This window comes from Coregonus lavaretus (assembly GCF_964263955.1).
Source record: "Coregonus lavaretus genome assembly, contig: HAP1_SCAFFOLD_1972, whole genome shotgun sequence".
Taxonomy (NCBI): Eukaryota; Metazoa; Chordata; class Actinopteri; order Salmoniformes; family Salmonidae; genus Coregonus; species Coregonus lavaretus.
The window spans coordinates 63,426-77,379 of NW_028165932.1; the positions used below are offsets into that span (position 1 = coordinate 63,426).

At 51.4% G+C, this 13,954-nt stretch overlaps 1 protein-coding gene across 1 annotated transcript in view; it reads left to right on the top strand.

The window, feature by feature from the left end:
- LOC311115281 (plasma membrane calcium-transporting ATPase 1-like) overlaps positions 1 to 13,954 on the top strand; it is a gene marked incomplete at its 3' end in the record, with an annotated part of 51,393 nt that overhangs the window by 24,950 nt on the left and 12,489 nt on the right. Inside the window, exons 4-9 of the mRNA XM_084190476.1 lie at positions 435 to 692; positions 923 to 1,048; positions 2,833 to 3,000; positions 5,170 to 5,202; positions 7,586 to 7,741; positions 12,486 to 12,700. Of these exons, the coding sequence (XP_084046602.1) occupies positions 435 to 692; positions 923 to 1,048; positions 2,833 to 3,000; positions 5,170 to 5,202; positions 7,586 to 7,741; positions 12,486 to 12,700 (956 nt within the window). The remainder of the gene's footprint in view (positions 1 to 434; positions 693 to 922; positions 1,049 to 2,832; positions 3,001 to 5,169; positions 5,203 to 7,585; positions 7,742 to 12,485; positions 12,701 to 13,954) is intronic.

A 13,954-nucleotide genomic window follows, 5' to 3' on the forward strand; every position in this document is an offset into this window, starting at 1 on the left:
CTTTACTTATTTAGGCTTGTCATAACAATGGGGTTGAATACTTATTGACTCAAGACATTTCAGCTTCTCATTTTTCATTTAATTTCTGAAAACATAATTCCCCTTTGACATTATGGAGTATTGTGTGTAGGCCAGTGACACAATCTCAATTGAATCATAAACAATTCCAGGCTGCAACACAACCAAATGTGGATGAAGTCAAGGGGTGTGAATACTTTCTGAAGGCACTGTAGGTGTCCAATGTACTGCACTGAGTAGTTGTATTTGTATTTGACTTAAATTCACTGCAGAGGGATAGTTTATTTAAAATAAATTCTGCAGCTGGGCCTATTTAATAACCATTTACATCAACATTTAAAGATATGTGTTCAGATTGTGTCTATTATACACCTGGCGGTCTATCCCTGTAACCGTGTGCTTTGATCCGTATGCAGACTGTGGGAGCGCAGCTGGAGGGGTGGAGGACGATGGCGAGGCGGAGGCGGGCTGGATCGAGGGCGCCGCCATCCTGCTGTCGGTCGTCTGCGTGGTGCTGGTGACGGCGTTCAACGACTGGAGCAAAGAGAAGCAATTCCGTGGCTTGCAGAGCCGCATCGAACAAGAGCAGAAGTTTGCCGTTGTCCGCGGCGGCCAAGTCATCCAAATCCCCGTGGCTGAGATTGTGGTCGGCGACGTTGCACAAATAAAATACGGTAAGAGGCGTCTCTTGCTGCATCCCAAATGGCACCCTATTCCCTATATAAGAGCACTACTTTTGACCCGAGCCCGATGGGCCCACTACATAGGAAATAGGGTGACGTTTGGGACCCAATTATCTGTTATTGGCGAGGATGAATTGACCAGAGCGTGTAATGTTTTCTGCGTTCATCCACGTCTTTTGAATTCATAAAGGACTATTTATTCTCCTGTTTGTGTGTCCCAGGTGATCTCCTACCCTCGGACGGTATTCTTATTCAAGGAAATGATCTCAAAATCGACGAGAGCTCCCTCACGGGGGAGTCGGACCACGTCAAGAAAACGCTGGATAGAGACCCCATGCTGTTGTCAGGTAGCTGTCCTATTCTTGTTCTTCTGCCTTGTTTTATACTATGAAGCTCATGTGGTTGTAGTTCAGTTACCAGGCCTAGATTTGTCCCCACCCCTAATAGTGGAATAAACAATTTTTGCAACTGGAATATAAGGCCTTTGATAGATGATCTTACTTTGTCTTGGAATGGGGTATGCAGGCAGTATCCAGCAATATTCTGAGCTGGAGTCCAGCAGTACTGTCAGGGATCGCGTTAACGTAGAATTCTGCAAAAAAGAACACACACAAAAAACGCATACCAAATATCTTGCTGCATTTTTTAAAACGCAGATCTGAAATGCTGCTTGTTGTAATTTCTGCTCGGTGTCAGACTGTTGTGCTTCAGTTGCACTTCTCCACTCTGATGTGAATTCACAAATGGCTTTCTATCAGCAAACAGCGCTCTGACTGATGTGTAGCTACTTTTCTCTGGTACTTTTCTTGGTGTAGCCTACTTTTCTCAGGTAATATGCAATATGATGGTCTGCGTTTTGAAAATGCAGATTTCTGAACTCTAATACAACCCCTGACTGTGGACTTGATGGTGTAGGTCCAGGACTACTTGAGCACTGTGAAATATATAGACCTCTAAACCCTGTTTTTATTTTGCCGTCTGAGGGTATTGCTTGTCTTATCCCTAATACCATTTTATGAAAGCAAGTTGATCCTTTAATAAAATGGCACTTCCTTGGTCAGATCCCCAAGGAGGGGATTTAAAAAGTGCTTGTTTGCCTCTCCCAGCCCCCTGTGGTCTCACCTCCAAGAGAGCCTGTCTGCATTTAGTCTGCATCATCATCATCTTCCCACCCAGCTCAGACCAGCCCCTGCCTCTGTTCTGATAGAGAAATACAGCCTAATTAACACAGGCATGGGGGAGCTCTTAATGCACTTCTTCCTCCCTCTCTGTCTCTGTGTCTCTCTCTCTCTCACTGTCTCTCTGTTCTCAGTCAGTTGTGGGCATTAAACTCTGGAGAAAGCTACTGTTGTGTTGTGGGGCTCATGTTCCCATTAATTCACTAAGGCTCACAATTGGCTTTTGATTAAAAGCTGGGAGTGTGCAAATGTGTTAGTGCTGTCATCCAGGACGAGTATTTGAGGCTTGACTCTGCTTTTGAAATGTAATTCCAAAACGTGATACACTTTATTAAGTTTGTATGCGCTCATATTTAGCTGTAAAAATAAGCCTACAGTTTTTCATATTTAGCTGTAAATAGGCCTACAGTTTTTCCCGTCAGATTTACTCACAATGACCACAGGCTCCCGAATCTGGACCCAGGACTGGAAACACCCAAATATTCCTTACTATCAGTACCAATTTATAGCAGACAAATGAAGCCGTGAGCAACAGAGCTAGGCAGGGCTGCCTGCACTTTCCATGTAATTGTAACGGGGAATGTTGACGTCTGTAGCGTTAGCTAAGTAATAGTCAGGGAAACACCTGGCATTTACACTGTAGCATTAGCTAGGCGCCTGACTTTCTAGCCTACCTCACCCTACCTCTCCTCTCTATCTGCAGGCAGGCACAAACATCATGCTAATCTGTATCCCCCAGGTTTACTCACTTTACCACGGGAATCAACATCCAGGACTGCTAACACCCACATTGCCCACTCCCCATAGAATTGGACTATAATGGAAAATGTCTACATGGCTTTAGCTAAGTAATAGTAAGGAAAACCCTGGCAGAGGCCTATACAGTGTAAGCATCAGTTGTATGTCTATGGCGGCGCTACCTCACCCCGCCCTTATCTGTTTTCCCTCTGCAGGCACCCACGTCATGGAGGGCTCCGGCAAAATGCTGGTCACGGCCGTGGGTGAGAACTCTCAAACTGGAATAATCTTCGCTTTACTGGGCGCCTCGGAGGATGACGAGGATGACGAGGAGGAGAAGGAGGCCAAGAAGAAGGAGAAGAAGGAGAAGAAGGAGAAGAGAAGTACGTTGACATTTGAGAGCGCGTGGAATCCATTCATGATTCACAGTGTGCAAGGCAGAGCATCATCTACAGTTCTCTCTACCCACGCTTTTTACAATTATTTTATTATGCCTTTGCCCGTTGCACAAAGAATGGAGTTTTTCTCTCAACAGTCTTTTGTTGAATTTCTATAGATGCAGTTGATGTGCAGAGAAGTGTGAGGAAGCGGAGTCAGACAGGTAGAGAATCAGTGGCGTCTGTCTGGGCTGTACACTGCAGCAGCACCACTGCTCACTCACACAGCAGAGCAGACTGCACTGAGCTGACAGAGGAGAGTGAGAGAGGTTTGAACTAGAGCTAAGCTGAGGAAGGGCTGAGCACAGGTCAGGTCTCAGCTGTGGTGGAACTTATTTTGGGAGAGCTGCTGCTTCAATGGGAATAGTTAGCAAGGCTTTACTTTAGCACTTGCTGCCGTGTTCAATGCTGCTGTGCGTGTGAAGTCCACAGCCTTGTATTGAGTGCTTGCAGCTCACGATGCAGTATATGAGGTTAGGTGTTCGTTGTACATATAGCGCAGTGCTTTCTGGCATTCTTTGTTGAGCAATTGTAGTTCTATTCAATCAAGGCCGTGTGTGTGTGTACACTACAAGACCAAAAGTATGTGGACACCTGCTGGTCGAACATCTCATTCCAAAATCATGGGCATTAATATGGAGTTGTTCCCCCCTTTGCTGCCATAACAGCCTCCTCTCTTCTGGGAAGGCTTTCCACTAGATTCCGGAACATTGTTGTGGGGACTTGCTTCGATTCAGCCACAAAGAGCATTCGTGAGGTTGGGCACTGATGTTGGGCGATTAGGCCTGGCTCGCAGTCGGCGTTTCAATTCAACCCAAAGGTGTTCGATGGGGTTGAGGTCAGTGCTCTGTGCAGGCCAGTCAAGTTCTTCAACACTAATCTCGACAAACCATTTCTGTATGGACCGTGCACGGGGGTATTGTCATGCTGAAACAGAAAAGGGCCTTCTGTCATTGTATGCTGTAGCATTAAGATTTTACATCACTGGAACTAAGGGGCCTAGCCCGAACCATGAAAAACAGCCCCAGACCATTATTCCGTCTTCCACCAAACTTTACAGTTGGCACTATGCATTGGAGCAGGTGGCGTTCTCCTGGCATCCACCAAACCCAGATTTGTCCGTTGGACTGCCAGATGGTGAAGCGTGACTTGTCACTCCAGAGCACTCGTTTCCACTGCTCCAGAGTCAATGGCGGCGAACTTTACACCACTCCAGCCGACGCTTGGCATTGCGCATGATGATCTTAGGCTTGTGTGCGGCTGCTCGGCCATGGGAACCCATTTCATGAAGCTCCCGACGAACAGTTCTTGTGTTGACATTGCTTTGAGGCAGTTTGGAATTCGGTAGTGAGTGTTGCAACCGAGGACAGACAATTTTTACACGCTTCAGCACTTGGCGGTCCCGTTCTGTGAGCTTGTGTGGCCTACCACTTCACGGCTGAGCCGTTGTTGCTCCTAGACGTTTCCACTTCACAATAACAGCACTTACAGTTGACCGGGCAGAAATTTGACGAACTGACTTGTTGGAAAGGTGGCATCCTATGACGGTGCCACGTTGAAAGTCACTGAGCCCTTTAGTAAGGCCATTCTACTGCCAATGTTTGTCTATGGAGATTGCATGGCGGTGTGCTCGATTTTATACACTTGTCAGCAACGGGTGCGGCTGAAATATCAGAATCCACTAATTTAAAGGGGTGTCTACATACTTTTATGTGTGCATACGTTTCGGTTTTGAAACAAGTTAATATACTATAGTAGGATGTGGATCAATTTATGTAGTTTATGGCTTTCGGTGTGTTTTGTGTATGATGAAAGTGGCTGGCTGTAGTTCTATCGTGTGTGTGTGTGTGTGTGTGTGTGTGTGTGTGTGTGGACCTGTTTGGTATGGGTAGAAATTACCTGTTGGCTGGAGGAGCTGATTTACAATTTGCATGTCATAATGCAACCCCAGCACTCATCTGTTTGGCTTCATAAAAATTATTGCCGTCTCTCACGGTATCAAATCAAAATGGGAGATTTTGATTTTAAGTTGGTGTTCAGAATTGCAGCTGTTTGCAAATTGCTTCCCAATAGGTGACTGACTCTGTTCTTCTCGATTTTGCTTTCCATCCACAGAGCAAGATGGAGCAGCCGAAAACCGCAAGAAAGGTGAGTCTAACAGGCCGGAGTTCTTTTCATTTCCTTTCGACTTGGTTGTGCGCTGCCACTGTACCTTGATCTGTTTCGCTCTATATTAATGCCATCTCCATAGCCCATTTAACAGTATTGGATTTTAGTTTAACCTTGACCTGTCGCTTAGCCTGGTGTCAGTAGTAGTAGCTTAACCAGTGTCAGGTTGTGTTTCCCCATGCTACTCTGTGGCCTTGTGGGTCAGAGCTTGCGTGCCGGTGACTGGTCCATTCATTGTCTGGTCTGGGCCAGCATGTTCCCTTCTCTCTCTCCTTTCTCCCTCTGTATCTCTCCCTCTGTCTCTCTCCCTCTGTCTCTCTCTCTCTCTCTCTCCCTCTTTTCCTTGTCCCTCTCCTGCACTGAGCGACAGGTGCTGTTGAATCCAGATCTGAGGAGCCCTGTAACCATCCTGAGGGAAGAGCATCTGCTTTTTGCCCTTCTAGCTTCTTTCTTTTTTTCTGTCTGTCTGTCCAATCTGAACCATTCATTCTATAGTACTCAGACCTTGTCAGCTATTCAGCGTCATGCTGTTGTACGACTATGAGACCCAGCTCTCTAAACTCCATTGTCACCCACTGTCTACAGAGCGGCAGCCATGCTGTTAGCTAGCCTGAGCCTGTTAATTGAGGTCCTGGTGGCGGTCCTTTGATTCTCTGTCTGCCAGGAGGGAGCAGAATAATCCCTCAGTCTGGGGTTACAGGCTGTGTAAATGCAGAACACACCACCCCAGAATAATCCCTCAGTCTGGGGTTACAGGCTGTGTAAATGCAGAACACACCACCCCAGAATAATCCCTCAGTCTGGGGTTACAGGCTGTGTAAATGCAGAACACACCACCCCAGAATAATCCCTCAGTCTGGGGTTACAGGCTGTGTAAATGCAGAACACACCACCTGGGAATATCATGGCACCCATCCTGTACACGCTGGCTGTGTGGCTCCTGGCATCAGCAAGGGATGAGCCTGGGGATAGACTCGACTGGCGATTCTATAACGACTGTTCAGTCAGTCAAGGGCTGGGAGAGAGACATACAGTATATAATGAGTGTTCAGTCAGTCCAGGGTTGGGAGAGAAAGACTGAGATGAAGCCGACACAGGTATCCTCCCCTGCAGTGCTAGCTCTGGCAGGGCCAGAGATAATGATTTTATCATTGGGAGAGATGGGTTAGAGATCAGCCCTGCTGGCCCGCCTGCCCGCTGTCGTCTTCTAGGTTACTTGGTCAGATGAGTCAAGGTGTCTGTTGGCATTGTCCAACCCGGGAGGGAGAGACTGAGGGAGAGACTGAGGGAGAGACTGAGGGAGAGACTGAGGGAGAGACTGAGGGAGAGACTGAGGGAGAGACTGAGGGAGAGACTGAGGGAGAGACTGAGGGAGAGACTGAGGGAGAGACTGAGGGAGAGACTGAGGGAGAGACTGAGGGAGAGACTGAGGGAGAGACTGAGGGAGGGAGCCTTTAGAGGAATTGAAGTGGTGTCTGTCTGGCTACTGTAACAGTGGATTCCACAGATCCCAGGGCTGCTGCTCTCTGAGTGGGAATATGGTAATTTGATTAATTTTACATTTACATTTTAGTCATTTAGCAGATGCTCTTATTCAGAGCGACTTACAGTAAGTGAGTGCATAATTTTTTTTTATTTTTTCATACTGATTCCTACCAAAGCCTAATTACATTTTTGGACCGGACTCATAATTGCAATGACATTTAACCCAAGTTCCCTTCAAAAGCACTCCTCTGCGAATCGAAGCCAAAGCCAAAATAAAACATTTGCAAAAAATATGGCACCCTCTCAAGTCTCTTTGAAAATCACTCCGTATTGAATCACACTAAAGGACTGGAGAGATGTAGCTACTTGCCATTGATTTTCCAACTTGCTTATCTCAACCCCGCCCCCCTCAAGGCTTCTATGTCCAAAGTTTTTTTGCTTTAACAGTTGTGCAGTGACTTGCTTTTTTAAATGAACGTGCAAGAATTAGAAGGTAATCAGCTTGTGGTCAGTAGGCACGAAACAGGGAATGTTTTGAAATAGAAAAATTACAATGGGCCATTTGATTGTACGTTGTACCAATAAACCCATAGTAAATCCTGTTTCAAAACCTTTGTTTGTGCTTCGTGCCTACTGAACATGAGCCAAGTAGGCAGAAAGGCAATGCTATTCTACTAGTGATGATTTTCCTTCCGAACTGGTAGCTCATTGATCAGCTAATTGGTTTGACAAACAATCCAGTTGATTAGAACTAAAGAATAAAAACCAGAAGCGTTCTCACCCTTAAGGGCTGGTAATTGAAACTGCAGTAGGAGTACCTCCATTCTGAATCAGTCCAACGTGTAAGTCAACGTCCCCTCTCCTCTCTCCCCCTCAGCTAAAGCCGCGGACGGAGCCGCCATGGAGATGCAGCCCCTCAACAGCGACGAAGTCGATACCGACGAGAAGAGGAAATCCAACTTGAAGGAGAAGAAGGAGAAGTCCGTTCTCCAGGGGAAGCTAACCAAATTAGCAGTCCAAATTGGCAAAGCTGGTCAGTGAACTTCTCTTTTTTCACTCTCTCTTGCTGTCGCTCTCTCTTTTGCTGTCTTCGCTCTCTCTCTCCCCCCTCGCTCTCATGCGGTCTCGCTCGCTCTCTTGCGGTCTCACTCGCTCTCTCCCGCCTCTCTCTCTCTCTCTCTCCCCCCTCTCTCTCTTGCGGTCTCGCTCTCCCTCTCCCCCCTCTCTCTCTTGCGGTCTCGCTCTCTCTCCCCCCTCTCTCTCTAGCGGTCTCGCTCTCCCTCTCCCCCCTCTCTCTCTAGCGGTCTCGCTCTCTCTCTCTAGCGGTCTCGCTCTCTCTCTCTAGCGGTCTCGCTCTCTCTCTCTAGCGGTCTCGCTCTCTCTCTTGCAGTCTTGCGCTCTCTCGCAGTCTCGCGCTCTCTCTCTTGCGGTCTCGCGGTCTCCCCCCTCTCTCTTGCGGTCTCGGTCTCCCCCCTCTCTCTTGCGGTCTCGGTCTCCCCCATCTCTCTTGCGGTCTCGGTCTCTCTCTCTCTTGCGGTCTCGCTCTCTCTCTTGCGGTCTCGCTCTCTCTCTTGCGGTCTCGCTCTCTTTCTCCCCCCTCTCTTCGCGTCTCGCTCTCTCCCGCGGTCTCTCTCTCCCCCCCCCTCTCTCTCACGGTCTCGCTCACTCCCCCCCCCCCCCCCCCCCCTCTCGCGGTCTCGCTCTCTCTCTCCCGCGGTCTCGCTCTCTCTCCCCCCTCTCTCGCGGTCTCGCTCTCTCTCTCCCCCCTCTCTTCGCGTCTCGCTCTCTCTCTCTCTCTCTCTCTCTCCCCCCTCTCTCTCGCGGTCTCGCTCTCTCTCTCCCCCCCCTCTCTCTCGCGGTCTCGCTCTCTCTCTCCCCCCTCTCGCGGTCTTGCTCTCTCTCTTCCCCCTCTCGCGGTCTCGCTCTCTCTCTTCCCCCTCTCGCGGTCTCGCTCTCTCTCTTCCCCCTCTCGCGGTCTCGCTCTCTCTCTCCCCCTCTCTCTCTTGCAGTCTTGCTCTCTCTCTCCCCCCCCTCTCTCTCTTGCGGTCTTGCTCTCTCTCTCCCCCCTCTCTCTCTTGCGGTCTCGCTCTCTCTCTCCCCCCTCTCTCTCTTGCGGTCTCGCTCTCTCTCTCCCCCCTCTCTCTCGCGGTCTCGCTCTCTTTCTTCCCCCTCTCGCGGTCTTGCTCTCTCTCTCCCCCCCCTCTCTCTCTTGCGGTCTTGCTCTCTCTCTCCCCCCTCTCTCTCTTGCGGTCTCGCTCTTTCTCTCTTGTGGTCTCGCTCTTTCTCTCTTCCGGTCTCGCTCGCTCTCTTGCTTTCTCTCTCTCTCTCCCTCCCTCTCTCTCTTGCGGTCTCTCTCTCTCCCCCCTCTCTCTCGCGGTCTCGCTCTCTCTCCCCCCTCTCTCTCCCCCCTCTCTCTCGCGGTCTCGCTCTCTCTCCCCCTCTATTTCGCGGTCTCGCTCTCTCTCCCCCCCTCTCTTCGTGTCTCGCTCTCTCTCGCGGTCTCTCTCTCTCCCCCCTCTCTCTCGCGGTCTCGCTCTCTCCCGTGGTCTCGCTCTCTCTCCCCCCCTCTCTCGCGGTCTCGCTCTCTCTCCCCCCCCCTCTCTCGCGGTCTCGCTCTCTCTCGCGGTCTCGCTCTCTCCCCCCCCCCCCCTCTCTCTCGCGGTCTCGCTCTCTCTCTCCCCCCTCTCTCTCGCGGTCTCGCTCTCTCTCTCCCCCCTCTCTCTCGCGGTCTCGCTCTCTCTCCCCCCTTTCTCTCTTGCGGTCTCTCTCTCTCTCCCCTCTCTCTCTCTTGCGGTCTCGCTTTCTCTCTTGCTGTCTCTCGCTCTCTCTTGCGGTCTCGCTCGCTCTCTTGCGGTCTCGCTCGCTCTCTTGCGGTCTCGCTCGCTCGCTCGCGGTCTCGCTCGCGGTCTCGCTCTCTCTCGCGGTCTCTCTCTCTCCCCTCTCTCTCTCTCGCGGTCTCTCTCTCGCGGTCTCTCTCTCTCCCCTCTCTCTCTCTCGCGGTCTCTCTCTCTCCCCTCTCTCTCTCTCGCGGTCTCTCTCTCCCCCCTCTCTCTCTCTTGCGGTCTCGCTCTCTCCCCTCTCTCTCTCTCGCGGTCTCTCTCTCTTGCGGTCTCGCTCTCTCTCTCTTGCGGTCTCGCTCTCTCTCTCTCGCTCTCGCTCTCTCGCCCCCTCTCTCTCGCGGTCTCGCTCTCTCTCCCCCGGTCTCGCTCTCTCTCCCCCCCTCTCTCTCGCGGTCTCGCTCTCTCTCCCCCCTCTCTCTTGCGGTCTTGCTCTCTCTCTCCCCCCTCTCTCTATCTCTTGCGGTCTCGCTCTCTCTCTCTCTCTTGCGGTCTCGCTCTCTCTCTCGCGGTCTCGCTCTCTCTCTCTTGCGGTCTCGCTCTCTCTCTCTTGCGGTCTCGCTCTCTCTCTCTTGCGGTCTCGCTCTCTCTCTCTCTTGCGGTCTCGCGCTCTCTTGCGGTCTCTCTCCCCCCTCTCTCTTGCGGTCTCTCTCCCCCCCTCTCTCTTGCGGTCTCTCTCCCCCCCTCTCTCTTGCGGTCTCTCTCCCCCCTCTCTCTTGCGGTCTCTCTCCCCCCCTCTCTCGCGGTCTCTCTCTCCCCCTCTCTCTCGCGGTCTCTCTCTCCCCCTCTCTCTCGCGGTCTCTCTCTCCCCCCCTCTTTCTCACTCTCTCTCCCCCCTCTTTCTCGCTCTCTCTCCCCCTCTCTTTTGCGGTCTTGCTCTCTCCCCCTCTCTCTTGCGGTCTCGCTCTCTCTCTTGTGGCCTCGCTCTCCCCCCCCCTTTCTCGCGGTCTCTCTCTCTCTCCCCCCCTCTCTCTTGCGGTCTCTCTCGCTCTCCCCCCCTCTCTCTCGCGGTCTCGCTCTCGCGGTCTCGCTCTTTCCCCTCTCTCTCTCGCGGTCTCGCTCTCTCTCTCGCGGTCTCGCTCTCTCTCTCGCGGTCTCGCTCTCTCTCTCGCGGTCGCTCTCTCTCTCGCGGTCTCGCTCTCTCTCTTGCGGTCTCGCTCTCTCTCTTGCGGTCTCGCTCTCGCTCTCTCGCCCCCTCTCTCTCGCGGTCTCGCTCTCTCTCCCGGTCTTGCTCCCTCTCTCCCCCCTCTCTCTTGCGGTCTCGCGCTCTCTCTCTCTTGCGGTCTCGCTCTCTCTCTCTTGCGGTCTCGCGCTCTCTCTCTCTTGCGGTCTCGCGCTCTCTCTCTCTTGCGGTCTCGCGCTCTCTCTCTCTTGCGGTCTCGCTCTCTCTCTCTTGCGGTCTCGCGCTCTCTCTCTTGCGGTCTCGCTCTCTCTCTCTTGCGGTCTCGCTCTCTCTCTCTTGCGGTCTCGCTCTCTCTCTCTTGCGGTCTCGCTCTCTCTCTCTTGCGGTCTCGCTCTCTCTCTCTTGCGGTCTCGCTCTCTCTCTCTTGCGGTCTCTCTCCCCCCTCTCTCTTGCGGTCTCTCTCTCCCCCTCTCTCTCGCGGTCTCTCTCTCCCCCCTCTTTCTCGCTCTCCCCCCCTCGCGGTCTCGCTCTTTCCCCTCTCTCTCTTGCGGTCTCGCTCTCTCTCTCCCCCCTCTCTCTCACGGTCTCGCTCTCTCTCTCGCGGTCTCGCTCTCTCTCTCGCGGTCTCGCTCTCTCTCTCGCGGTCTCGCTCTCTCTCTCGCGGTCTCGCTCTCTCTCTCGCGCTCTCGCTCTCTCTCTTGCGCTCTCGCTCTCTTGCCCCTTCTCTCCCCCGGTCTCGCTCTCTCTCCCCCGGTCTCGCTCTCTCTCCCCCGGTCTCGCTCTCTCTCCCCCGGTCTCGCTCCCTCTCCCCCGGTCTCGCTCTCTCTCCCCCGGTCTCGCTCTCTCTCCCCCGGTCTCGCTCTCTCTCCCCCGGTCTCGCTCTCTCTCGCGGTCTTGCTCTCTCTCTCCCCCTTTTCTCTCTTACGGTCTCACGCTCTCGCTCCCCCACCTCTCTCTCCCCCGGTCTCGCTCTCTCTCCCCCCCTCTCTCTCGCGGTCTTGCTCTCTCTCTCCCCCTTTTCTCTCTTACGGTCTCACGCTCTCGCTCCCCCACCTCTCTCTCTTGCGGTCTCGCTCTCGCTCTCCCCCTTTTCTCTCTTACGGTCTCACGCTCTCGCTCTCCCCCCTCTCTCTCTCGCGGTCTCGCTCTCTCTCCCCCCTCTCTCTCTTGCGGTCTTACTCTCTCTCTCCCCCCTCTCTCTCGGTCTCGCTCTCTCTCCCCCCTCTCTCTCGCGGTCTTGCGCTCTCTCTCCCCCCTCTCTCTCTCGCGGTCTCGCTCTCTCTTCCCCCTCTCTCTTGCGGTCTCGCTCTCTCTCTCGCTCTCTCTTGCGCTCTCTCTCTTGCGCTCTCTCTCGCTCTCTCCCCCCTCTCTCTCGCGGTCTTGCTCTCTCTCTCTCCCCCCTCTCCTGCGGTCTCGCTCTCTCTCTCCCCCTTTTCTCTCTTACAGTCTCACGCTCTCGCTCTCTCCCCCCCTCTCTCTCGCGGTCTTGCTCTCTCTCTCCCCCCTCTCTCTCTCGCGGTCTCGCTCTCTCTCTCCCCCCTCTCTCTCTTGTGGTATCGCTCTCTAGGTTCTGGTCTACTCTGTAGTCTAGTAGGAAGACCTGGGGTGCGTTCATTACGTCTTGCATCGGAAACCGTTTAAGAACCAAACGGAAGCAAACAGAACAAAACAGGGAGGGACGTACCTTAATTTGACCAATAGAAACTATAGTTTTGGTTGCAAAACATTTTCTGTTGAAAGTAAAAAGTTTGGCGTATTGATTACACCCCTGTTGATTATATTGTGGATGATGAGTCTCACTATTGTGTCCTCTCTAGGCCTGGTGATGTCAGCCATCACTGTCATCATCCTGGTGGTGCTGTTCGTGGTGGACACATTCTGGGTGCAGGGCCTGCCCTGGCACAAGGACTGCACGCCCATCTACGTCCAGTTCTTCGTCAAGTTCTTCATCATCGGCGTCACCGTGCTGGTGGTGGCCGTCCCCGAGGGTCTTCCCCTGGCCGTCACCATCTCCCTGGCCTACTCCGTCAAAGTAGGTTCCGCCTCAGGGTCTGCGGCACAAACACTATACCAGACAATAAGCCATTTTATTGGTTCTAGTGTCTGTTAGGGCTGGGCGATATATCAAATTAATGTTTTAATGCGATGTTCCGAAAGCCTGTATTGCAAGAGGTTAGGTTTTTATTTTTTGTTTGTTTTTTTTGGTCTCGTCTCCTTCGCTCCTTCTGTGCTGTGTGCACAGTGCAACTTCCCACTCGCACACAGACACCAAGCCCATCCCCCTGCCACTCACTACAAAGATGAAAGATAACTTCTTCCTCTCTGAAAACAAGTAGTTTAACATAATGATGAAGTTAAAATAAAGTTTTGACTTTATTTTACTGTAATAGAGAAGAACTTAGCCTTTCTAACGATACCGTTTTTAAAATGTAGAACAGAGCAGACTCTACTAAATCGAGTGTCAACGAACATGTTGTGGAAAATGAATACTCAGTTTCTGTCGCTTGTGGCTTTGCGGTACCGCTAGCAGCATTTTAGCCTTCTGTGCTAGCTGGCTAGTCTGGGTTTTATAAATGTGCAATGAGCATAGAAAGATAGGCCCCGTGTAGCTCAGTTGGTAGAGCATGGCGCTTGCAACGCCAGGGTTGTGGGTTCGTTTCCCACGGGGGGGCCAGAATGAAAAAATGTATCCACTCACTAACTGGAAGTCGCTCTGGATAAGAGCGTCTGCTAAAATGACTAAAAATAAAATTGCCAACTCGTTCTCATTCTGAGAAATAACCATCTTATCCAGGTAGGCCACGTGATTTCAACATACAGTATAAACAAGGTGAACAGGCTATGTTGTTCAAACAGTTGGAGATAAACAGGAGGGTCTATTTATAACAGTTCAACTGTTCTACCTTGTTAGCTAGCAAATAGATCCAGGTTGGCTAGACTTGAAATATAAAGATTAGCTGGCTACTCACTAGCACGTGGGCTTGTGCTTGAGAGATTGTTAATGAGACCTGTGTTCGTTTTCTATAATGCCTGTTACAAGAAGTTGGTCATTATTAGTGGATGTGCATGGTTAAAAACATTTTTTTTCTTTTAACATTTTCATAGACTTGAAAGTCAGATCAGTGATTATTGCAAAAAAACAAGTTAAACTATTTGTATTAAATTATTAGTGGGTCTAATGGTTGTGGAAGGCTTATATTTAGCCTAGGTATAATTAGATTATTCCTGACTGTTTGAAATGCAGTGAATCAACCTTTAATTGTGCAACAAAGGTTATTTCGTGAAC